Source organism: Glandiceps talaboti, chromosome 6, assembly GCF_964340395.1.
Source record: "Glandiceps talaboti chromosome 6, keGlaTala1.1, whole genome shotgun sequence".
Lineage (NCBI taxonomy): Eukaryota > Metazoa > Hemichordata > Enteropneusta > Spengelidae > Glandiceps > Glandiceps talaboti.
The window spans coordinates 7,426,128-7,454,022 of NC_135554.1; the positions used below are offsets into that span (position 1 = coordinate 7,426,128).

The 27,895-nt window shown below is 35.4% G+C and overlaps 2 protein-coding genes across 2 annotated transcripts in view; both read right to left on the reverse strand.

The window, feature by feature from the left end:
- Positions 1–16,109, reverse strand: part of LOC144436160 (receptor-type tyrosine-protein phosphatase kappa-like) — a 39,740-nt gene extending 23,631 nt beyond the window's left edge. The window contains exons 1-5 of the mRNA XM_078124867.1: positions 16,046–16,109; positions 13,958–14,239; positions 12,328–12,639; positions 7,102–7,172; positions 6,251–6,494 (exon numbers count right to left, since the gene is read on the reverse strand). Coding sequence (XP_077980993.1) covers positions 6,251–6,494; positions 7,102–7,172; positions 12,328–12,639; positions 13,958–14,239; positions 16,046–16,085 — 949 coding nt within the window. The 5' untranslated portion in view covers positions 16,086–16,109. The remainder of the gene's footprint in view (positions 1–6,250; positions 6,495–7,101; positions 7,173–12,327; positions 12,640–13,957; positions 14,240–16,045) is intronic.
- A 508-nt stretch (positions 16,110–16,617) lies between these two features.
- LOC144436781 (uncharacterized) lies at positions 16,618–27,318 on the reverse strand. Its single transcript, XM_078125641.1, has 6 exons — positions 27,189–27,318; positions 24,972–25,030; positions 22,599–22,741; positions 19,553–19,693; positions 17,326–17,463; positions 16,618–16,745 (listed from the first exon to the last, which is right to left on the reverse strand). The coding sequence occupies exons 3-6, from the start codon at positions 22,669–22,671 to the stop codon at positions 16,618–16,620; spliced, it is 480 nt and encodes a 159-aa protein (XP_077981767.1). The 5' UTR covers positions 22,672–22,741; positions 24,972–25,030; positions 27,189–27,318.
- Positions 27,319–27,895: the final 577 nt, after the last annotated feature.

Below are 27,895 nucleotides of genomic sequence, written 5' to 3' on the forward strand. Positions count from 1 at the left end.
AAGAATGGTAAACTTCAGTATTTAGTTAAATGGGAAAATTACTCCTCAGATTTCAATAGCTGGGAACCTATAGAAAATTTAAACCAATCTGCACTAAGGAGTCTAAAAGACAACCCCGTTTCTATATCTGGTTCACGAAGTTATAAACGTCATCGTCAAGTAAACACTTAGGGTCAAATTTCGGGACACGACCTGTTTGATTGCTGCAGACGGTCTCTCACACAAGACGTTAACATATCGCATTGTGCGAAATTGATATTATTTGACATCTGATATCACATAGTATTACAAAGTTATTCAAGGTCAATTAATTGAGTTATCATTTGAGAGTGCCTGTATGATTGATTGTGAGTTAAAATTAAAAAGGGGTTTATATTTTCTGGAACAAAGACGGTTGTGATTGTGTGAGTGATTGGATTAGTCTGGCCAGACGCTGAATGAGAGAGGCCATGGAAAGGTACTTCTTCAATGATCACTCAAAAGAAAGACCGACATTTTCGAAAACAAAGTGATAATCGCTATATTTATATTTGTTAAATTACTCCTGTCATTGAAAATATTACTGTTTGATTACCACACAAGAAGACAGCAAATTCTTGACCAAAGTGGTAAACATTTTGTTTGTATGGCAAAACAGTCAGATTCATTACCATATAAGTCGTTGGGCGTTAATCTCTAAATTCATTTTAAAGATGTTCCGCGTTTTCTAACTTTAGTCAATGATATTTAAACGGTCTTAATATTGCATTACGTCTCTATGCCTGGGATTTTGCACTCCTTTGAGATTTAACGTACTATTCTAAACATGGACGATTGGTTCTACCGTGAAATTTATTATGAAAACGATGTGTGGACAACGGATGCGTTGGATTATAACTGTTTATTAATTGAAGATCCATTTAACAGGGCTCTTAAAATACATCAAGATCCACTTCTTCTAGAAGCCCTCAGATTACAATGTATTGCTGATTCGCCAGCGTCGAGAGATTATACTCCTATATATGAAAATGTCGATGAATATTGTCCACGAAATACCAAATATTTCTACAGAATGGATAAAGCGGTGCATCAAGCTATTAAAACAGACCACGGTAACTTTTTAGAGTACGCTTTGAACAACTATGACTTACGATTTCCTCTCAATTATTATGATCACTGGCAAACACACATAACGGTAACGGCTTTGGAGCATCTCAGTTTAAATTGTTTAAAGGTCATATTCGCGTATTTTTCAAAATTCAATATCCCTTGGCATTCTTTGAAAGTAGATGTGCTCTGTCACGCATTATCTGAATGTTATAATTACCGTCATGTAGAACTTCATGATGCCAAGTTTCAAAGGGCACTGAAAATCTTAAAATATATCATGTCACATAAACAAGCGCTGACTCCTCACGCACAAGCATTATTCAGTTCCATGTACAAGATTGTCTCTTTGCGGCCATATCTAAAACCAATCATTCCGTATTATAATCAACCAGATACCTTATTTGCTCAATGTATTTTCAAAATTAGACATTGTCTATCGTTAGGTTGGAGTCCAAAGTTCTATGGAGGTTATATAAATTTGTCTATTACAAAGCAGGAAAGTGAACGCCGAGTTTCACGATTACAACTTCCAAAATCTATCAAATCAGCTGTTTCGGATTCGCGCACTATTTTCACTGTTGCTACTTTTCCATTACCTCCATTTCATCCTCATCATTATACCTATAATTGGTATAATGGCTATCCTAATACGGTAATTTACCCACAAATAGATGACACGTATTTATTTCCACGCAAACAAACAAACAAACAAACAAACGACAAAGTGAACTAATTAGAAATAGACATTTTTACATTCTTCGGATCTCATACAGATCACTCTTTCCAAATTCGTCATATTACCTTATATGGTAAGAAAAGTTTTGACTACCCCAGCCTCGTTATTTTCATAACAGAAGAATTTCTATAATCGGACATGATCACACTACCCACTAAATACAATTGCTAAAAGTTTATTTCATCATTCACCATGGCACGAACAACTTTTCTATCTAAAATGGTTGGAACGACTTTCTTACTCTACATCACATTTGTACCATTTTTAAATGCCAAAAGTGAATGGTCTGACGATTTCGTGGCAACCGACGATATCCAACGCCTAAATTATGGAGTGATTTTCGAAAAAGTTGCAGTAATTGAAGCATCATCCAGCAGTTGGTCACTAACAATCGCAGTTCCGTGGCTAGATATCTCTGAAATCGCAAAGGCTACGTCGACATTTCAACATAAACAGGTGTGTCTCTTAAATGTTACTGATGCAATGTGTGATGAATTCTCTGCTTCTATTAAAACGTTAAACTATCGTATAAAATACAAACTGAAAGCATTACGACATTGTTTAAATGAACTGGATCGACTATCATCATTTAAGTATGGAAACAAGGGATTTGACAAAACCTTTGCCACCTCGGAACGTCAGTCTCGAGCAGCAATTATACCGATTATTGGCCAAATATCGAAAACTTTATTTGGAACAGCTACAACAAAAGATGTTACAATTTTGGCTCGTCATATTTCTTCAGTTGAGGAGGAACTAACACATCAACGTACAGGTCTACGTCATTTCACATCGGATCTGAGTTCTGTACTCAAGATAACGAATCAACGAATTGACAATTTGTGGTCTTCTGTTAATAACACTTTTTCGACTGTAGAACAATTAACAATTGCAGTAGCAGACATTGAACGACTCCGTTTACAAACACAACGACAAGAACACAGTTACCATCTTTCAAATGACCAATTTCATCGTTATATGTTGCTTTTAAATGCTCTCGATGACAGATCAAGAACATTGGATGTTTTAATCAACAAAGCAACAGAACGCTTAATTGGAATGCAAACTCTACTGGAAGGTTATTTACCTCCAGAATTCGTTTCTTCTAAGCTTCTGGAAGACTCGCTGCAAAATTTACAGGAAAATTTTCAAAAGAAATTCCCACAATATTCTCTGTGTCATTCGCATTCAAGCTATTACCATCGACAGAAAGGAGCTACATTTTATAGATCTGGTCATAACATGTATATCAACATCCTAGTACCTTTATGTCGCCATTCATTGATTTTTGATGTATTTAAGGTAATTCATCTACCAATTCCATCATTTCCTTTAGGAGATCATAACACAAATGAAACTGCCCTTGCACGATCTGTTACTGTTTTAAATAATTTGCCAGATTACTTTGCAGCCCAGCGAAATGGGGAATATTTTCTAGAAATGTCAACAGCTGAATTTCAAACGTGTCAAGGTTTATCGATTCTAATTTGCCAACCACTTACGATTCTAAAACCAGATTTACCATCATGCGCTCGAGCAGTAATATTGAATCAGCATTCAAAAATTTTAAAATGGTGTAATCCTCAAATGATTGTCCGTCATACCGGTATTCCAAAAGCTAAAGTACTTCGAAATTCACAAGTATTAATACAGGGTTCTTCGTCAGACTGGCATCTCTCTTGTAGTGACTCAATGGTACAAAAAATTGACAAGTGTCACTTTTGCATAATTACAATACCGTGTGGTTGTCTGTTATTTTCAAACCACTATTTCATAGATACATTGGCAAATAGTTGCCAGCAGGATCACAAGGTAGTATACAGTCATACTTTAAATGTACCAGTCCTTATGTCCTTGTATAGCACAACCCTTCCGAATTTGAAATTTTCCACTTTGAGTGAAACTCCCATGACTGTTCAATTGCCCCACATAAAAGTTATGGAAAATGAGTGGCAACAAACCTTGGGCAGGGAAAATAATATCAAAATCGATTTAAATCGTGCTGCCACTATGCTTCGTGAAAATTCTAAAGTTTTTCTCACGCCAATGGATCAATTTAAAGACGAAAATATCAAAATTAGTGATAGTTCACTGGATTTTACCTTATTCTCAACCCCGACTTGGATACCATTGGCATTTTCATGTTTTAACTTAGCACTAACAATCTATCTGATGTGGAAATTGAGAAATTTGAATATAACACTACAAATCCTAATGACTAGAAAAGTTGATTCGCAGCAAATTTATTGGTTTAAATCTACGATCCCATCGCCTACACAAGCATTTGAACCTACACAGAATACCGATTATATCAAATATATTATTGAAGCACTGTGTATCTTTGCTCTCTGTTTCATATTCATGGCCACCTATAAATACTGCCTTCGTACAATTAGACAATATTGGCGAAAACTAACAAGTAAGAATAGAGATCATGAAGAGGGTCCTGGTGAGATGTCTAGCATTCCGATGCTACCCACTCAATCTAATGATAGTATGAACAATAGTAATAAGGACATGATACCCTTGACTGTCTGTACGATTCATGACAACCCCTTAGAAGGCCCCTTCATTCATGAAAATAAGGACGCACCTAATGCGACTATTGACATACCAGACGTGACTGATACACGGTCTCATAGTGTTGATGCTAGTAAATCCAGCGCTAATAAGACCTTACGTACTCCGGTTAAACATGATAAGGCTAATTCACAGTGTGACCCCTTGAGTTTAACTTGGTTTACAATATAAAGGTAGCGTCACTGGAATTTTGATGGTTGACTATAGTCAATTTTGATTTCTGACTTTGAATTTATTATTAATGGTACCTATTTATAATGATGATTTCAATTTTGACGTCAATTTGTAACATTTTATTGATTTTTTTTGTATAATTACTTTTGAACTTTATTACTTATTGAAATGAGAACATTGAACTCTGGACGTTGAGATCATTTCAACTATGACTGTTGAAATAATATTGAACTCTACACTGTGAGACAATTTTGAACTTCTGATAAGAAGAAACATTTCAACTATGGACATTTTGAGTAATAATTAAGATAATGCGTTAAGATTAGATAAGAGATATTTTAATTTGTTGAAGACAAGTATTTAACGTTTATATAAGACACTTTTTCCATTTTAAGATATTTAGATAAGAGTGTTTACGATTTTGGATAAGTATATTTTAACTTTCAATGCCGACGTGTGTAATTTTCTGTCGACATAAGTGATTTCAATAATTTTATTAACATACTTGTATTAACATTCTAACATTTAAGTAATTTCAGAGACTTTGAACTTTTACTAATATTTTAACATTTTAACTACAACCAAAAACAACAAAAAAACAAAACAAAACAAAAAAAATAATTATTACCGATTTTCTATTCTTTGATTACATTTTACCTTACACAGAATATCTTTGAATTTTGAATTTTACACAAATTATTAACATTTCTATACCTTTAATTACTCTTTTATTATTCTTTTCAATTTCAATTGCTTAATTGTTTTGGGGACAAAACACTATGGGGTAGGGGGTGGTGTTACAAAGTATATAACTGTATTATAAACACAGTAATTGTATCTAGGTTACCCGACCGTGTGAGGTCTAATTGATTAATGAGATAGTAATACGAGCTAGACCATGTTATTACTTGTAATTAAGTGAACGTTTGCAAGTGTCACTACAAGTGATAAATCACAACTTTTAATGAATTCAGCCTTAGTAGAAAAGAGTATTTTCAAAATAGATTATCTCTGAATTAAATTAACTGTAGTTCATAAACACTTCCTATATAAGGAAAAGAATTGAAGTTTACTGTAAACATGTTATTTACTATAACCATATTTGTATTACGGAATGAAGATTTTAGATTTGAATAAAATGTGAATGTTGGGTGTATGCTAATAAGCTACTTTACACGGGGAGAGATCTTGCGGGGCGGAAGAGAGCAACACGTCTGGATTTACGGTGTCTGATCTGCGTCGTAGTATGAATACTACGGGGAACTATTGTTTCTATCTAGTTTGAACTGCCGTAAGTGAAGGAAAACGAATTCAAAGCTCTCGTATTGTCGGTTTAAGCATACACCCACTTCACCAAAAGTAATATTCTGTGTGCTTGTGAGTTTATCCCCTGAATACGTGTCCTGAGATTCTGGTACCTCTGAGATTGACTGTGTGCGTTTGAAGTTACAACTTGAATTTGGTCAATAACTATCAACACCAAAGACAAGTCTGTAGCACTTTCAGCTTTCGCTGACAGCGGAGCTAAAAAGTCGACAATATAAAGTTCACTACAATAAGGAAGGTAGGCATACATCGAGTCATTACCACGTTATAATGTTCAGCCTACAGAATTGTGTAAAGTATACCCTTTAAAACATTCATGTATGATGTCAAATTTTGTTTACTTACTTCCAGACCTTGTTGTCAAGAGTAACTGGTTACTAGAAGGGCCACTTCCTGCCATGTTATCCATTGTCATTGTTAATTCATAAGCTGTACAAGGATTTAGTTCTGTGATTGTCACACCAGTGTCGTCAGAGTCAGTCATTATAGTATCATATTCTGTATTACTTCCATTTATCCTGAAGTAAACCGTGTATGACGCCACTTCATTACATCGAAGTCTAGCAGGTTCAAGATCAGCTTCGGCTGTCTGAAATCGAAAATCGTACAACAGTGAATGTCATAAGTCACATGTCTCTGTGTGGTATAACGTGGTCAGGACAAAAATGACCAACAGAAATGACCAACAATTTCTAAGTAATACCTGCTCTCCCGGCTTTTGAATAGGAAAAAAGCCATTCATCAGAAAACTTCCTCAATATGAAGGCAGTGTTTCAAGTTACCAACTCTGTTTGCCAGAGTTCCTTGAAGAATTCAGGATATACTATTACTAAACACACCAATACTTCCTAAAAGCTGAACTACAGGGATCCGAGCATTATGTTATGCAGATCAATGTGTCAACATCGTTTTGGTAAGATTAAATGTAGATTGACCTTACATCATGTGTTTCGCCAGATACAACATACACACGCCATAACACATGAATATTATAAAAATAAAACAATGAAAAACAACTTGTTAGCAATCCCTTTAACAAAGACAATGGACGTTTAATTTACAATGGTCGGTATTGATATACCATGTAAATATTGACAGTGACATGTGTATGTATATATACCCATACCCAACCCATTGTCCATCTTTAAACCACTTGCAAAATACGGATTAGAATGATTTGGTTCCACGTTGCTCACCTCCCATGTGATTTGAATATATGATGACGTCACAGTGCTGGCTTGATTGAGATTTGGCCTACCCAATGGAGCTGTGTATAAAATAATAAAATGAACAAAGACATATATATATATATATATATATATATATATATATATATATATATATATATATATGCAATTGTATAATACTCTCGTATAATGCTTCTTCTACCCTCAACATATATATATATATATATATATATATATATATATATATATATATATATATATATATATATATGTTGAGGGTAGAAGAAAATCAAGTCGGGTTTTTCGTCTCTACAAGCCTGTTTCGTGAGTAAATCACTCGTCAGGAGATGTTGATGTACTGAATATTCAGTACATCAACATCTCCTGACGAGTGATTTACTCACGAAACAGGCTTGTAGAGACGAAAAACCCGACTTGATTTTCTTCTACCCTCAACATATACTCCGCTCTGCGTGCAGACGTATCGAGCACTGTACTACGGACAAATCTTACCACTGACTTCCTATATATATATATATATATATATATATATATATATATATATATATATATATATATATATATATATATATATATATATATATATATATATATATCAAAATAATGACTAGAAGAGATGACACAGTTCAAAAGTCGGCCTTACTTCCAATGCCAAGATGTGAAGCGATGAGGAACGTTTCAATGTGACTTGCACACCTTTATCAGGCTCAGCTGTTACTATAACTACCTGACAAACCTGGAGTAACTGCGCATGTATGTTGTAAACAAAATAGAACTTAAGCTTGATAAACACGTGTCTAAAAAAGAGTGCAGTGCAATTGTATAATACTGGTATAGACTAGTCTGGAATTGCTGTTTGTTCGTAATCATTAAGTCCTTGTGGGTACATCGATCTTGCTCTGTGTATCCAGATGATTTCCGTTTGTTCCATTGTATCAATGTCTGGTTTTGGGATATGGCAAATGATTGTAGCTGTAAACGCATTGTCGGATATAGTGTGTCCTGACATCCGGAAATAGGCACAACATAAGGACTTCTGTCTTTTCTATTAGTTCTTATGTTCGAGCGGTGTCCATTGATTCGTTTGTGGAAATGTTGAGTAGTTTGACCGATGTATTGTATGTTGCAGGTACGGCAGGTTATGACATATAATATATTACATGACTTGCAATTGACTTCATCCTTGATGTGATAGCTTTTTCTCGTGACTGTCGATGTGAAAACTTTGGTGTCTTGAATTATTGAGCAGCAGGGGCATCTTGGTGTTTTGCAAGGTTTGAAACCCAAAGTAACTTGCTCTGACTTTGCGTGTTTCAACCGGTTTTGATGAAGAATGTCGCCAATTGTTGCTGGTTTTCTGTAGGCAATGACTGGTGGTTCCGGCATGACTTGTTGCATACGAGTTGACGACTGTAGTATAACTTTCTGAAGATGTGGTTGGCGTGGGTCGTAAGTTGTAACCCAGGGCATTCTATTCGTTGGAGTTTTCTGCTGGTATTGTAGCAATTTGGTGCGATTAGGGATGGAGGCACGAGCAGACTGTGAGTTGATGCATTTTTCAGAAAAACCACTGTTCTTGAGGAAGATGTGAAATTCTGAAAGTCGTTTATCGCACCATTCTGGTTTGCTACAAATGCGACGGATTCCGAGAGCACCTGGGTAGACGATGGATATAAAGGTATGCCGTTAAAGGTAAAACAAAGTATAAAGGTATAACGATGGGAAGCGATGGGTTTACTGTAGAGATCCGTTTCTAATTTATTGTTGTCTAGGTGTATATTGACGTCGAGGAATGCAACGTAGGTTAAGCTTATTTCTGCGGTGAATTTAATTTTCGGGTGGCGGTTGTTGAGTCGGTAGCTGTTGAGAAGGCAGCGAGATCATCGATGAACCGATCCGTTACTTCTGGATGATTTGGTATAGTAAAGTAATATTTTCTCATCCACTATCTCATGTATATATTTGCATACGAAACGGCAAATGGTGTCCCCATAGCTGTACCTGAGACCTGCCTGAAGTAGTTACTATTGAATGTGAAGAAGTTATTCTCTAAAATGAATCTGGCTAATAACGCTATGTTTTTTTTATGTCTTATTGATTGGTAACTGAACCTGTGCGCAAGGCGTCTTCTACTGCTGCGATGCCTCCATCGATGTCAATATTGGGGTAGAGTGCCACTACATCTATAGCTAATATGTGTATGAAAGGGAGTGGGACCATTATAAGTTGTTCAACATGATAAAGGAAGCTTGTGGTGTTTTTTACTAGCTCTGTGCAATACAGATGACAAACGGGTGAACGTTTCCAATCGACCCAAAGAGAGGCTTCGCGTGTAGGGGCTCCCACCTGGCTGCATATTGGTCGTCCTGGAGGTAAATGACCTGTAGCTTTGATCTTATGGATTTTACCGAGGATGTGGAAGTAGGCACCTTTACGATTAGGCCAGTTTAAAATAGCTTCAGTTTCCTTGTCTGACAATTTGAAATGAAAAGATATTAAGTCGGAGAGTTGGCTTTGGACGTTCGTTGATTGGTCAGATGCTACGCTTTCATATGCAGATATGTTCGATAGTTGGGAGATGCATTCCTTCTCGTAGTCTGCAGCATTCCATATCACTGGCTCCTCCCTTGTCTGCACGACCGATCACAATAGAATTATCATTTTTCAAACATTGAGAGCTCTGCGTTGTTGTAAATTAAGACTACTCCTAATATCTGGCACCTCATGACTTTTGATCGTGCGATATACGTTTTTAGGATTGATAACACTCAAGTGCATCGTTACGATTTAGTGGTGGGTTACGGTTGGAATGAATGTAGAGTAATGGTGGAGGTGCTCATTGGTGATTCAGAATTTTGGTCGAAAAAGAACTCTTTCCAACGAATGCGCCTAATATAATTACTAACATCTGCCAATTCACGTGCATGCTTATAAAGTGGCGGTGGAGGACGGAATGATAATGGGAGCTGAAGAAGAGATGTTTCATGTGGAGACAAAGAGCGATTACTTAAGTTCAGAATGTTATTATTGTTGACCGAAAGTGAGCTCAGTTTGCGCATCTCGGGTTGATGTTTGTGATTACAAGCTTTCCGTCTTGAACAAGGAAAATGTCGATTTTTACGCGTTTCATGGGAAGATCTTGAGGTTCAGTGGACGTCTTCATATTTACAGTACATTTGTCATTAATTAAAGAAGACAGTTTCTTGTCATGACGACGTTGTATTTGTTTTCTGAGTGTGCCACATCTGTTAGTAATTTCACGGCGTTTTGAATTGTATTCGCCACCAGTTGATAACTTCAATGTATTCAGGGCAGTCTTGTTCTGTATTCTTAATTCAGGAATGTACTGTTTTTCATATGTAGATATGAGGAGATAGTTCAATTTAAGTGATGTGTCATCAAGCACTGAGCGCCAATCAGAAAGCAGGCGGGGATCATTTACAGGTGGCGTAGGGACTGGCAGTTGTAATGCATTGGTGGTTATTCTCTTTTGTTGACAATATTTGGAGTAACGTAAATGTTCAACAAAACGTGTTAGTTTCTTTGATGTTCTGATCGCTGCAGAATACTCTGGTGTATAGATCATAGTGGCAATATCTGTATCCGATCCAAGAAAACTGAATTCACAGGGTCTCGGCAAGGTTAAGTTCAGATAAATAGATATGGTGAGACACGCAAAAATACAGACCACTAAGACTTGGGAGATCCGAACCGCTGTTGTTGGTGGATTCATTAGGATGTAAAGTACAAACATATATATATACCAAAATAATGACTAGAAGAGATGAAACAGTTCAAAAGTCGGTATTACTTCCAATCCCAAGATGTGAAGCGATGAGCAACGTTTCAATGTGACTTGCACACCTTCATCAGGCTCAGCTGTTACTAACATGACAAACTTAGAGTAACTGCGCATTTTTATTAATTTATGGACTGCATTACTGTCAAACGTGATATGAAGATTTCTATTATAGATCGAGTATTTATTGCTTTAAAAATACACTTATGATTTTTTAGAAATATTTCCAAATTTGAGAAATGAGCATACACGACTATGAAATAATCATTTACGTCAAATTCCTATTGAATTTATATATTTTTTTTACAACATGTTTTACTTGAAGAACATGTTTAATTTTAAATAGAATGTGCCCGTTGACTGTTTGCCTTTTCCGTTAATTATTTGAAAGTAATGTTACACATTCAACGAAACTTATATTAGATATGATCACATTTTACTAATACTATCTATGATCTTTGAAAAAGAAATGTGACCTCAACACTAAACAGTTGTAAAGTTTTAAACCTTTCAATTTATTTACGTTGTGGTTTTGATACAGCAATGCTAATACTGAATATTTAAGAACGCTTGCTCTGTAGGATAACTCATCAACCTTATTAGTACTAAATTGTTTCCTCCTATGTTGTCTTAAATTTCTAGGAAGGAATGAGTCTAAACTGGTGATTGATCCAAATTTCTCTAGTGTTTTCAGGAAACAGGGTGTGTGAAAAGGTTAGCTTCAATTATGTAAATTCACGTGTGAATCTTGTCAGTTATGTACATTTAACTGGTTATGTCACTATAGATTGCTGAAATGTCAGTTCTTTGGTACGTTGCCACATTGATTAACAGATTGCTACCTTTGATTAATATGGCCTCTAATAGTGTTATGTTACCATGTGCTGCTCTCTGTATATTATCGTGACTGACTGACTGACTAACTGAGTGTGAAGTTAGTACTTAAGCTTGCTGGCCACTTTTATGTATGTAATGTGTTGGTGAAATTGCTGATTGGTCTAAATTTCCGTTTGGTGTTTGGACCAACTGATTCACCTCTTGTAGAAGGTCATGCACCCTGGTAAATTTATTTGGTAGATGACATTTTCTTAAATTTTGCTCTTCATCGTCTCCCATATTTTAAAATCATATATATATCCATATGTTTTTACTTTAGATTTACCGGTCCCTTTTCCTTTCCCCGGTATCATTTCTGTGCGTTCTGTAATGAATTACTTTCCTTGCATTGTTTTTTTTTTTTTTTGCATTTGTATTGGTTAATTAAGCAAATTCTGTATCCTGTGTAAATTGTATTTGTGTCATTACGATACATACATATATGTCAGCTTATGTCACCAGACTATATATCGACACTAAATATAAGTATGATTTGACATGGGAGGAGAATTGCAATGTAGAATATAATATCAACTTACAGTCGCATTTAGTTGTCGCTCTTACATATGGATTTAAAGCACCATCACCACCTTCACCAGGTCTGTAGGTCCTTACAGCAAACATGTAGTCAGTGTAGGGTGATAAACCATCGACCACTAAAACTGTTTGACTGGAGACAACTTGAGGATACGCAGCATAGTCGTTCTCACTCGTCTTCTTGTACCATACTTCGTACTTTTCTATCGGACCATCACCAATATCGACTCCACGTTGCCAGGTATTCCACTTTACCGTAACTTGATACGTTTCGATATTTTCTATAAGTGGAGCGTCTCTTAACACTGGTTGAACTGAAATATACCAAATATGAACACATGGTTACTTGTTATTTTCTGAATAGCTGTACCTGTCATGTCTGTGTTTTTGAAATGATTACTCTAAACTCATGCCACTATACTAAAAGTCACATTTGACCATGTCTTTCCACTGGAGTAAATCTTGAGCAGAGTATGTGTAAAGGTGGTGAGTATGAGACGAAATTGAACCATTGGCTTAATTTACCCGGTGATCTATCCCCTGGGCGTTGTAGACAGTCAAAAGTGGCACTGCGTCTCTTACTGCACGCTGGACAAAAGCTGGTGGTTAGGTGTGTCACAGGTAGGGTAAAGATTGCAAGGGTAAAGGTAGATAAATTGGGGTTTTCTTGTAGTGTTTGACAGTACTTCCCAAAAGGAAACTATACTACTAGTTGGCTCTTAATTGTTTATGTACAAATTGTCTGTGCAGCAAAATTACGTAGGCACAGAAGCATGTAAGGCTTTATATAGCGCCATCTCTTGACAGACGAGAACATTTTTCATAATCTCAAGGAGCTATTTTCAAAGCGACTGTTTGCCATTTTCTCACAGCTACACAGCGTCAAAGGGGTTTAAGTAATGTTGTTTTTAATTAAAGAATAGCATAATATGTCAAGTTCAATGTGATAACAGCGTGTGATAAAATTGATTTAATACATTGTACATATAGGAAACCAGATCTAAACAGGATAAGTTTGAAAAAGATAAAACACAAGCTTTTCGAATATTTATATACATATTATCATATATCATATATCATCAGAATTTCAAAATGCACAGCTCTGTATTAGTAAACTAACTACTAGATTACACGAAATTTGAGGGTTGTCTTATTTGTTATTATCGATATATGTAACAATTTGAAACTACATGTATATGAAATTGGAAGCTTCCAACATATTTCTTCTGATTACCAAACATTGTTCTCAATGTATCAATGCAAACGACGTATTATTATATAAATACGTCAACAACCTTTGTAAGGTATGCGCACTCTGTTCAATTTTATATACATTGACTTCTATAATAGGAAATATAAATCTTTTTCATGAACAATTAAACCACTGTCTCTTATCTCAGCCCACTGCAATAAGACGGGTTTGATGTGCAGTGGCTGTTAAAAGCAAAGAGTTATGTTTGTACAAACGAACTATTAATATTGTATTGATTGGCACTGCCATGTCATTTGGGTTATTTTATTATCTACTTCAGAAGTTCTCCAATTGTTGACATAGGTTTGTAGTTTAGATTTCCATCGAATATACATATGTGCTATATCTGTTGCAATTGGTATATAATTGTATAATCTTACCAAATGCCGTGGCCTCAATTGTTTTAAGTATTGTCCCACCACTATATGTAGCAATGCATTTCACATTTTCACCGTCAGTTACAGACACGTCATTAAAATAATGTGTGCGAACATAGTTAGGATGCAATCCACCTGTAGTTGATGTAGGTGAATATGAGCTTGATGCTATTTCTATGGTGACAGTTGTGTGTACATTGTCTTGTACTACACACGTGAATGTAGTTGGGTGACCGGAATTGGCTTTCACGTCTTGGGTTAAAGTGGATATAGACGGAAGACCATCTAGAAAACATAAACAATAACGAGTCAATACGTAAATAGGGCTAAAAGACTGATATCATAACGTATTTCTAGATACCTTAAATATAGTTTTACTCTGTAAGAGCATTGGAAAATCAAAGCTACACTTGCAGCTGCAATTAGAACTTTCTACAAACTTTTATTTGATAAATAATGACTTACTAATAATATCAAAAAAAATTGCATAGTATGGACACCTATACATATACATATTCGTGGCATGGTGAAACAGTTTCAATGAAATTGAGGGGGTCAACGCACCAATGAACAACCCTTTCAACTTGGAGGTTATTACTTCTAGGGATAAAATCAGTTTGTATTAACATGTACCCGGTCGAATTATTGGTATTTGAACTATTTTCATAGCATATATTGTTGTCTGATTGGGAAAAAACCTAGTTACAGAAAGTCCATGTTTAACGAGCATACAAATCCTATGAGTTTTGCTTGAACACACACTATATATCAAATTTACCCTGTAGGCAATTGAGAAAGTAAATATCCACCTTTTTGCAGATGTGTCCAGTGTGAAGTTAACATGCTATTGCAAGTACAAATAATGATCTCATCTGGTTTGTTTTCATATTTTACTAAGTATAACTATCGTATAACAGCGTTTACATTCTCGAAGCTTTGTTAATTATGTAGAAGTAAATAGATCGGAGTCTATCAGATTCGATCAACAGCAACAGCAATCTACTAGTATTCAATGGAAATCAATGAGTCAAAACATTGTGTGTGAAGAGGTACCTATATACATCCGATAATGACAATATTCTCATCACATTATGACGTCATGAATGACTTTGTTAATGTGTACCAAAACGTACACGCGACATACAGACAAACAGACCGACAGACAGACAGACAGACAGACAGACAGACAGACAGACAGACAGGCAAACAACCGTGAAATTAACAATTAATAGCTTATATAGCCCGAACGACTACGACGTGGATATTCGATAAACAAATCTACAGCAATTCTACAAAATAAATGGTACACTTGACGCATGCACACCAAATATATACACATTGTACGGATTTGCCTAGGATATCGTTACATTACTAACGATGGAAGTGTTCAGGATAAAACATATTGTCGTCAATTAGCTAACACACCAACGTCGTTTGAGCTTTAACTGCAATAAATTTCGTAGTAGAAGGGAGCTAAGCGCAGCACAAGTGTACAGCACCCGTGACACGGGGTGCACTGCTAACGATGTCCAAACACTAGTAGTGAGAAAACGTCAGAAAACGACAGTTTCTGTACTTTAGTTCAGTTCGAGTTCAATTATGTACGTTTATGCTGATGAGATGGACGTTTCTGTACTTTCCCATTAGCGCCTGTCTAATCGGGTTATACTCGATCTGAAAAAATAGTTCAGATTGTGAGTCGGAAGTGATTTGAATACATTTGCATTTAGTTCAGAATATATTCATGAGTTGAACCCGATAACCGAGCAGTAAACAAAGGAATATTCAAAGCTATCTCGCTTGCATGTGATTCAAAGCGTGTGCACTAATTGTTTGGCTACATGAAGGCGGGGGGGGGGGGGGGTGGTGCATAACAAAATGGTTACACACATGTTTGATATGATGAGAGCTATGTACATTTAATGTACATGTCAGTTGACATGTATACGAACTGACATGTATACGTACATATAATCGTAATCTATCCAGAGACTTATCGTTCTTGGTGCATCCACCGATAACGTCAAAGGGATGATCGGAGAAAACCGAAAACAACAACGTGCAGATAACGTCCAAATATAAAAATCTCACCTGATTGGCAGTTCAGTCCAATAAACCCCACAGCACACATCGTTGAACAATCACCAGTAGTCCTATCACATGGTTGTAAACAGTTACAGTTTGTACATATACCATTCTGATTAAATGTGTTGTAATCACAGCCTTACAAAAGACAGGAACAGTAATTGTCATTGAAATAAAAAAAGGTCTCCAGTAAAGGTTTCATTTGGGAAACTTGACAACAATAATAAAAAAAACTAGACACTAAATCATTATAATTACATTCAGCATCAACATTCTGTAATATGTTTGCATAGTAGTACATACATAACTCGTGATTGTAATTGCTCGATATATTGAGAATAAGTTCACACGTTTATCACAATGGTAGAGTGCAGAATATCATATTTTACTGGTTTCGTTGCCAAGCTGTATTACACATTTTTATATCCAGGTTACATTCACTGTTAAATAAATGCATTACGTTAATGGCCAGCTTTTGTCACTTTAGTGTAAATGTAAATGTTTTTTTTTAATCATCTATTTACTTCCTCAAAATCTAAAACACACTGGACAAACTACTAATAACAAGAACTATAATACTACTTACCATTAGCCTGGTAACAGTTTGGTATATTCCTATTATCAAAACAGCAACCTCTTTCAAGACAATCAGCCATATTGTTTGAACTGCAACTTACGCGATTTGCAGCTGTGGTGTCACATTCGTCTTGTTAATATAGGAAACATGAGAGAAGAATAAATACAGATATGTGAGGAAACAGTATGTAAGATAAATACGAACGCCATTACGTTTTAATAAGCAATACAACAGTGTAACCCCTCCTTCAGATACACATCATATACATGACTGTTGTTATCTTTAGTAAACAATATGCATAAGTATGTAAACCATAAATGTAAAGCTTAAAGTGGCCATATGGATGAAAATTTGGTATTTATTTTGGATTTTCATTTGATAAAACAGCTTCACTATGTTTTTCTTCTTGAAAAAATAAAGCGAAAGTACATATACCAAGTCTACGTTCATAACTCAATACATTGCAAAAAGATGCAGAAAGTGTAAAAAGTTTGTTATTGTACGAACAATATCAAAATTTTTACACATTGTTTAGTGTTTTGCTGTTTATTGAGATGTGAACATGGACTTGGTATACGTTATTTCACATTATTTTTTCAAGTAGCCGCTGTTTTATCAAATGAAAATCCAAAATAGATACTAAATTCTCCTCCATATGACCACTTTAATTAACGGAATAACAAAAGATGGAAAAGCAAACTATACGCACGAGCTAAAGAACAAATTCGCCCTCCATTCCCAATTCCATGGAACCAACAACAACCCATTGCGAGACATTCTATTCTCCAAACTTTTGGACTGTCAGGACCGCACTTGTTTCGCTCTGATTCTTCCATAGAACATCTTTCTAAGTAATGTAATGGTTACATGAAAATTTTATTTTAGATATATATATATAAACTACCAGGCATCATCCCTTTATAAATCACGTAGTATGGCAATGTGCAGATATCAGAAGACTTCTATAAAGAATCTAGATTATTTCCAGGATGATTCATAAAACGTGATAATTTGAGTAGGTTGCACTAGATATAAAGAAGAAAGAAAAATATAATTTAATATATCTACATTGAAATTAATAATAGCTCGATATTTCCAGATGTAAAAAAGATTGCCTCCCGTAAGGACACAACCATAGATTTCTATTCTTTTGCATATTTTGAATGGAAAATTCTGAGGTAGAGATATTTATAAATGATAAATTTGTTTATATAAAATTCAAAGTTTGCCAAAGATATTGTCTAATTATAGAAAATCGTTTATCTTGCCAATGAACCATTACAATTATAAGCTTTAAAGGACATTTGCACCTCTTCACCATCAGTACATTTGCAGCGTGCATTCTAAGGCCTAAACAAATTGTTCGCTTCCGGCTACCGAACCACGCCTACTTATTCACTGCCGTCCATAAACATTGTTTAGTATCTAAGATAAAATAAATTAAAATCATGAAATTTGTGAAGCCTCGCGAGAAACATTATAATGAATGTGGACACATTTGACTGTAATTGGAACAACACAATTTTATTTAGGACTAAATGATATTACTTAACTAATTATCAATCAAAAATGATAATAAAGACATTGAATATCTAAATTAAAAACTATATAAAAATGACCAGTGTATTGTTGTTTTTGATGTATGTATCAAATCATATGAAATTTGATGAGCGAGCACTCTAAATGTGCGCTTTTTGACACACCGTGCATATGCAATTTGAAGCTTGCATTTTGAGATGTGCCCTAACCTAATGATCAAAATTCATTCATTATGTAAAACACGAAAAATATAATACACTTGCACGTTCATAACATAAATGAATACAGAAAAGAATATGAAACCCAAAGCTTGAAATCTAAAGACACAGCTTAATTACCGAAAACCAATAATCCATGCAAATGATTCATTAAAACTAAAAGCACTGTAAACTAACTCCATACAACATGTACATATGTGAATTGTTACGAATAATATATGACATTTGAAACTTACTTTCTTACATTAAAGCCTAGATACAAAAAAAATCACGCAAATTATTAATTAAACCTAAATTAGCTATGCCAATGGGCTTTATTAGGTATGTGTACTTTGTTATGGTGGATATATGTACCACATTATATGGAATTTGCAGCGTGCATTACTTGTTATCAAAAGTATTAAAGTTATTCATAGCAATAGTAAAATATACATGTCAACAAACTTCATACAGCATATAAGCATTAATATGATTGATAACAGGATTATGTGAAATTTGGAGCTTGCCATCTTGCCCTAATTGCCAATAGGCATGGAAATTCCACATTAAGACTAAAATGCTAGCTAAACAGGCTTCCTATGTCTTGTGTGATTATTTTGGTTCATGTATGTACTAAATAGTGTATAATTTCAAGTGCCAATTCTGTATGGCTTTATTACAGAAAGAAATCGTTGATTATGGAAATTAAACATTTCCGTCAATAGATACTCTAACTGGCTTTGTTAATTTTAATATAGATTAACTACTGAAAATCGTGAATTATGCAAATAACAAACAAAATTTAATGTGTTTTGTTATAGTTAAGAAATATGTACGTATGTATTCTTGTTACTAAATATTATTCATTGGATGTTTACCAAAATCTAATCAGCTCTTGGGCTTCTTTTGGTACCCAATTTCATTAGGATCAATGCAGTATTTTTTGACATATCGCGTCCATGGACAAAGACACCCGCAGACAGACAGACAGACAGACAGACAGACAGACAGACAGGCACAGATAGAGAAAGAAAGAAAGAAAGAAAGAAAGAAAGAAAGAAAGAAAGAAAGAAAGAAAGAAAGATAGAAAGAAAGAAAGAAAGAAAGAAAAATAAAGCATAACATTCCCTATCGGGACGTCAATATGAAAGATATTTAATTATAAATCAAGGGCATCAAAATGTACTCGGGTATACTTACTTGGCAGACTGCACTGTGGTACACCACTGCTAACAATACTGTCATAACAACAATCAGCATCAAGACACGTAGTTTCTAAATCATCGTGCGTATTACAGTCGAATCTATTGCTTTCTTCTTCAACCTTGTCGCAAACCTGACCTATAGATTTATAATAGATGCATGATTTATCATGTACAATGTAAATGATAGCTTACAGTGGAAGTAAAAATAAAGCAAACAAAACAAGCAGTGAATACAAATAAACCGACCACAATCTTATGTCATCCATACAATAAAACAAACATGCAACCACACAGTAATGTATAAAACACACATTCACACATATTTGCGTATGTGGTATTCTAACCTTTGCACTCGGAATAGAAGCTTCTTTTCCTTCTTGGTTACTGAAAGTTTGTTATGAAGATTGTTTGTTCTTTTGATCACGAAAGTGCTCCACGGCATATTTCACTTTACTATAGTCCATGGGCCAGAGGGGGTTACCGTGCACCCCCCCCCCCCAAACCTCCAACATAGGTATTTGTTGTTCAATGGAGTCTACTGAATAAGAAACAAAATGTTAACAGTGAACATTTTGGGATGCACTACCTGTTTGGCCTCGATTTCATATTACATGTGTGTCCCGGAATGGCGTCAACAAGTTGAGGGTAAGGGTAACACATTGTCTTCCATATGACACATGCAAGCACGGACTTTATTATCCGTTATATATTTGGAAAGCTTAGGAAATTTCCTTTCAAATGATATAATGTTTGCCATACATATGCCGAGAAATAAAAATTGTGGAGGCTTTAAGTTGTCGATTTTTAAAAAAATTTTCAGCATAAACTTTTCATTCTTTTTTTTTTTAAGTAACATGATCTGATACACATAAGGGATGTTTTTTATTCAGCTGAATGAGCTGAACAAGGAAAAGTAGGTTAACATTGAACATTTTGTGGGTTATTAGTGATTGATGATGAGCGTGCTCATACATTTTTCTGATTGCTAAAACATATATCTTTACAGGAAATATACTTTCTTTGAATAGGTAGCTTGTTATGTTGACATAACTATTTAAGGAAAATATCCATGGCTATTTAAGGAAAATATCCTAAGATTGCTGAATGTAAATGGGGTAGGGGTATGATGTCTTCCTATGTGCTTAGTACATAATGCCTACATATGTAATCAATGCAGTAACACGGTTTTGTGATTGATAGATTATATTTCTTAAAAAAAAGAAATTGAATTCACTTTGAATGTCTAGCAAATTATGTGAAAATAAATGCCAATGAATATGTGGAGGCTTTAAATTGCCGATTCCTGAAAAATCAACATTTTTCCCCGTAAAAAGACATAAAGTTTCCATTCTTTGTTAAATAACATGACATGATACACATAAAGGGTGTTTGTTTATTTAGTTGAATGAGCTGAACAAGAAAAAGTAGGTTAACATTGAATATTTTGAGGGTTATTAATGATTTCCCCAATTAAAAGCAATACTATACGCTATTATTTTGAAATACTGACAGTAGGGGGTAAGGGTAAACTATCCTCTTCTGTGCTTTTTATTCAGCATCTTAGGAGCATATTAATACATTTTTTTCTGATTGCTAGAACATATATCTTTACAGGAAGTATACTTTCTTTGAATAAGTACCTTGTTATGTTGACATACATGCCAAGGATCAATCTCAGGATATTTTCCTTAAATAGTATATCTTTGATATATATAATGGGTAATAAAGTCCGTGCTTGCATGTGTCATATGGAAGACAATGTGTTACCCCTACCCTCAACCTTTTGCCATTCCGTGACGCACATGTAATTTGAAATCGAGGCCAAACAGGTAGTGCATCCCAAACTTTTCACTGTTAAAATTCTGTTTCTCATTCAGTAGACTCCAATGAACAAAAAATACCTATGTTGGAGGTTTGTGGATGGGGGTGCACGGTAACCCCCTCTGGCCCATGGACTACTAGTCATGAAAGTAAACTGAGTAAGTCAAAAGAGGTTTGAATACTAGTGTCTACCATGGGCGCCAGCAGAGTTGGGGTTGGCAACTCTGCAGATGTCATTATCTTTCATGTTCGTATGTACGTACATAGATTACTGTCGTGCGCCCTCAACGTAAAACATTGCCTTAGTATTTATATGTTCATTGTATGCCTTGAACCGTAGCGAGCATAGGTAGCCCACATACATGACAATATACTGTCGAATAAACAAGTATGCCGCGTGAAAAGGACAGTCAGCGTCAGATATAATCTGTATAGTGGTACACTATCTTGTAGATAATAATATATACGGCCCGGAATTTGAAGTGCGCAAATCAGGTTGCTTACATGGTGCTAAGTTATGGTTATCTTGTTTAGGCCCTACCAAAATATATTTGGTTCCGTTTACCGAAGTATTTCACTGTCGACCCTAAGAACCTTTTTATGTGAAGTCTCGCCAGAGTGGATGCGGAAACTGTCATTAACTTAAACATGTAAAAATGACAATATACAACCTATAAAACAATAACACAGAGACCATATTATAAAAAGAAAAATTGTTCTTCATCCCATGAACATTATACCACTGGACTAAGCGTGCGGAAGTGTTATTATTGTATATTAACTTGAAAAAAGGAGGATATGCATAGCTGTGAGTTCAGAAAATATCCCAGTTCCACTTTTATTATGTACTTTCAATGATAACATAAGACTAACTATTTAATGTAACAGAGCTGAGCTGACTATGAACCATGCTAACTCTGAAACAACTCTTAATAGAGGAAGTGACGTGATGTTATTTTGAAAACATTCAAGTCAAGTATAGGTTGAAATATATCTTATATAATCAAATTAGTCTGACAATTTACACAATGGTTCCCAATAAATAGCCTGTCAGGGGCTGTAATATAATAGGCAGACGGACGGGATACCAACACCCACCCATCCACCCACCCACCCACCCACCCACACATCCATGGTAATACGAACACATCCACCCTCTCCCCCACACACATGTATTGCAAGCCTATGATGTTAATTGCGTCACAAAGACATATACATACCGTTGATAACATCATTAAAAAAAACATTCAGAGTCAAAGAAACCACGAGGGCTGCAGTCACTGGTTTCGCCATTTCTACCAACTGCGCCGAGTTTCTCTAAACATCAACAGTCTCTGTAGCTGTTGTTTTATCTTCAAACTCCCTAAATGATAAGACAAATTTGTGATAATTTCTATCTTGAGATATACCGTATTATTATCATAATTTGAATAACTTGTTGATAAATATAATGATAATTATTACATATGTACCATTGTGTACGTTGATGTAGTCAAAAATAAAATCGGTATTTCACTGATGTCTATGCAAATTAGATAAATTGAGATAAAATAGATCCAAAAGTAAAACCAATTCCTGATGAAAATAAGCAAATAAATGCATTTTTTAATGCACATTAAAAATTGTTCCTGTTGTTACACACTTTTTGAAAACAATTTTGTTGGTTCATAAGGTATTTCACTATTTTTCTCGACCATTGGGGTATCAAATAACTATGCAAAGTAGTGCCTTACCTATGAAATAACTATGCAAATTAACAAGGTATTTTCACTGTTGATTCTGCAAATGAGTAAACAACCTTTCGAACTACTTTATGTGTGTAAGTATTGCCGGCGACCACTACTTTACATGTTATATTGTTACATGGAAGATACTTCGGCGGATTCTGAACATAACGATTTGTTTAATTTGAATTATTTTGAACTTTCTGAGAGTGAATTTTATTATGATCAACAACAAAATAAATCTGACTCGAGGCCCGATGACCAAGGCCACCGATGTCATCGTACGCATAGTTCACATCAACAACGCCCAACAAATGCAGCCGATGGGAGATCGTGCAACACATTCCTCAGGACCATCAACCAGCCAGAACGCAGTCAATTAATTCCTACAGTTATGCGGAATGTTTTCAAACACACAGTTTAGCGGCGGATCTTTCAATTTCACGTTTCATGTCGCCGGAAACAGCTCTCTCAAAGTCAAAGTTCTAGTGTGTTTACATAATAAAACGTTGCAGACAATCCGTAATCTTTTCCAATTCTGATGAAGACTAACTCTTATAATATTGTACATTTTGAAAGATTTTGCTGAATTACTATTATATAGGACACTAAGAATACCACGCTGTTGAATTGTATCTGTTTCTATTACTAAAATAACCGTGTATGTATTTCGTCTGATCGGTTTTGTGAATGAATCACAACGGAGCTTGCGAGCGAGAGCAGGTCAACACATAATTTGCATATCAATACTTATTGTTGTTGACAACCAATCATCGCTCATAATTCACGTCTCTGACCTCTGCCTGACATGAATGACATGAGCTGGTGACCTGATACATCTTCATGCGAATATGTTGTTCGCCCTTCCCCACCTGCACTTCGTTGCGTTTTTGGTGTACATATGTAATAATAATAGAACCCCATGGCCTCGCAATGGACGGTAGGGCATACAAAAGTTATTTTCACTCGTGATTCGGTTTATTCTGCTGTATTTTCACTTGCTATCGCTCGTGAAAATACGCGGCAGAATAAACCGAGTCACTCGTGAAAATAACTTCTGTATGCCCTACCGTCCATTGCGAGGCCATGGGGTTCTGTCATAGTATTGCATACATCAACATATACACACAGAAATTAAAGAGTGCATTTACAAACATACAAAACAAAACAAGTATCATCACTATATAAACACTCCCAAGCCTCTCTAGGCGAGCAAACATAGAAATGAACTAAAACAATTACTGTGATACGTCGAAAGCAATCTATTGGTGAACACTGGAATATAAAACACTCACAGAATCGGCTAGTCATTGGAAAGTACCTCCCAGTCGTTTGTATGTATATATTCACAGACACGTCCGATAATAATGCATTTACGGGGACTAAATTCAAATAGGCTGGTTACATCGACATCACTCTTTTGTGTTAGCTAGCCCATGTCACATTACTGGCTTCGGTTAAAGTAGTGGTACCACAGTCCTAATTATTCACATTAACAAACTGTTAGTTTGTTTGCACACTTCCTACTTATGTTTACTAATGCATTCAACATCTCACAGTGGCCACACCTGAATACTGTTTAACGATCTATCCTCGAGTTTTCTTTATAACAGTATACCTTGTCATACAAACACCACGTAAAATAAAATAGATCGGTCACTCTCGTATTACCAAACCGAGGTTTACAACACCCATTACTCAAGGGCGAATTCACATAAAGTTTACCCATATTCCATTGTACAAGTGACATTGACAGCGCTTGTATTTTGCTGGGACTAAACTGTATTTAAACTGTAGTAGAAAGATCTATACTCGCGACCACCAGGAAAATAATTACCCATTCTGTTCAATATAAGTTAAGTGACTTACCCAAACTGTAGTATACCTTGAACTTGGCCTAGATTAATCAGGTCTTCATGTTATTTTAACTATGTTAGGTATAGAAAAAAAAAACTATAAAAAAACAAAACATGTTGTAATTTTCAGAATGAAGGCGTTTCACAGTATATCGAATACGGACAGCGTGTAACTCGGTCAAGTAGAGCTTCACTTGATTTGAATATATATACATATGTGTCCAAGTACAAGTAGTTTGGTTTGCCCCACTTTGTTCTTATGTCAACTAAGCACAATAGCATGAGGTCACGTCAGGTCTGCCTAGTAAACACTTCCTAGTGACGTCCCTGTAATTGCAGATACCAGTATCATTTTACATTTGTAGAAAATAGAATTTGTGAAGAGGATAAAAATCTGATATTACATTTTCGATGGAATATATATGTCTCTTATATGTGGAATTTGACAGCACATATATCGGAAGCTGAACAATGCACGATATTTTACCTAGGCAGTAAGGAAGTTCAATATGACACATTTTAGCAAGTGTAAAACTATTGAACACCTGGCAAATATAAGGCAATTTTAATGACATTGTTTATGTCAGAGCTAAATACGGGTTCCTTACAAATAAATTTGGATGGGGGGGGGGGGGCAGATAAAGTGGTATATTGCCAGGGCGCGCGCATGTGTTATATTATCCCCCACAGGAATACTCCGGATGGGTCATGATGATCAACGTCCATCTGTTTGTGCATCCATCTATTACCAGCCCTATATCTGTTATCGGTGACTCAATTTAAATTAAACCTGATACCATTGTCAGGCAAAGGTCATATCCTTAGATATAAACTTGATACTTAGTATTGTCATTTATCATATATCTTTAGGTCCAAATTGTGACTAGTGATTGTGTAAATAAACTTGGAATTGTTGTCATTGGTATAGAATTTGCATGTATGTCATCATCTCTATTATTGGAGAGAGAGAGAGAGAGAGAGAGAGAGAGAGAGACAGACAGACAGACAGACAGACAGACAGACAGACAGACAGACAAAGACAGACATAGACAGAGACAGAGAGCATGTGTGGATAAATTAGCCATGTGGTAAGATTTCGTATGGCACAAATATCGGTAGCAATTAACCAAAATAGTAAATCTGAAAACATGTCCTCCATGGATTAATTGAAACTATTCACTGCAGAAAAATAACATTTTGGATGCATTGGACAGTATGAAAATTGATATATTCATGACCGCTCATAAACCATATATTCACTACATATTTTTCTATATTTAAAGAACTATTGGAACAACTTACTTTTAGTTACAGCAGCAGTGGTGATTTATTTCATTCGTATAATATGGGGAACTTTAGATCGTCACAGCAAAAAATAAACAAGATATTTCAGTTAGCTGTCATGTATTCATTCTCTGTTTTGTGAATGATGTATTATCACACACTGCCACACCGCCGGGTAGGCATTCTTGATTAATAACCAAAGAAGACAAACCCCCTTTGACAGCTCGACGTATGTAACTTTCTTAAAATTGATTAACAAAAGATGCAACTTTCACATCTATTTTCATTTCTCCATCACATGTTATTTGTAGTTTTAACGGGGAAAACATTAGTTGCCTTTCACAAATATATGCCTGTAGGCGGTAAAAAACACTTCCTGCTCTATTAACGTGTTAAGGGAAAGTATGGCGATTCCTCTCTGAAAGAACATCACGTAGTACACAAAATGGCCGTTGCCCATGATGTTAACGACCAATTGTGCCAAAAATACCGTCTTCAATACGTCTTAATAGTGAAATATTAATACACAACTGTTGGGAGCAAGATTTTGGTAATATATATTCACACTTCTTGTTTATCTACTATTAGAATTCTGCCAAAAGGACTTTGCCAATATCAGACTGTTTTGTTAGACTATTTCCTGCTGTGTGACACAGTTCAAAATCTCACCTCTGCCACACCCACGATGCAAAAGTATATCTTGCGTATGATTTTTCGATTAAAAACACTATTAGTAAGCCAATACCTAAAATAGACAGTTACGTTAATTATTATGAATGAGGGGGATTAGGTAGTAACAAATCTCGACAGTGAGTATGGCCGAACGATTTGCAGAAGTAAAGGGGGCAATGCGACCAGCTACCAGCAGTTTGGTAGTCGCTTGCCACGGTTGACATCGCAGCAATTTTCACTAAAATAATGAATATAACACGTACATTTTACTTACAATACTTTTATCCCGTCTCAATATAAACACTGTCCAGTTGACGTTCAACTTGCTGAGTGTAACACACGTAGAGAAACACGCACTTCTCGTACTTACATTTAATTGAACAGCGTAGAATTGCACGACTGGCGATAACTACAGTCTAAAGGTGACAAAAAAGGTTACACAACATTTGAATATAAATCAACCTCACTGAATACAACTATTATGGAGATCACAATTCGTCTTCTCGGTTTGATGTTTACACTATAAAGGTCATCTGAGGCGAAGGCTATACCTCTGTATACAATACGCCTGTGTGTACTAACATATTATGGGATTGCTATTGACGTCTAGATTCACGTTGCTGTAAAAAGATGAATTACCGTCGATTACGTCTATTGGTCCACTTTAATTAACAATTTGACATAAAAGAAGTGTCCACTTGGGTACACCATCTGTCACATTCAATAAAATTAAGAGTGTGACAGTAGAAAAAAATATTAATTGTTTGCAAATGTAAATAATTTGTATTAAGCACAAACCTGGAGTTATATATATATATACATAACCCGAAAGGCTTGGTAAAGACCCATGTGATTGGATATCCTGAATGAAAATGTCACTCAGAAGAGCATGAAAATAGTACTGATTATACCACTAAATCGTATTGAAATGGGAAGGGGGAGAGTGGCGTTTGATCGAACAACAACAAACTGAAATTTCAG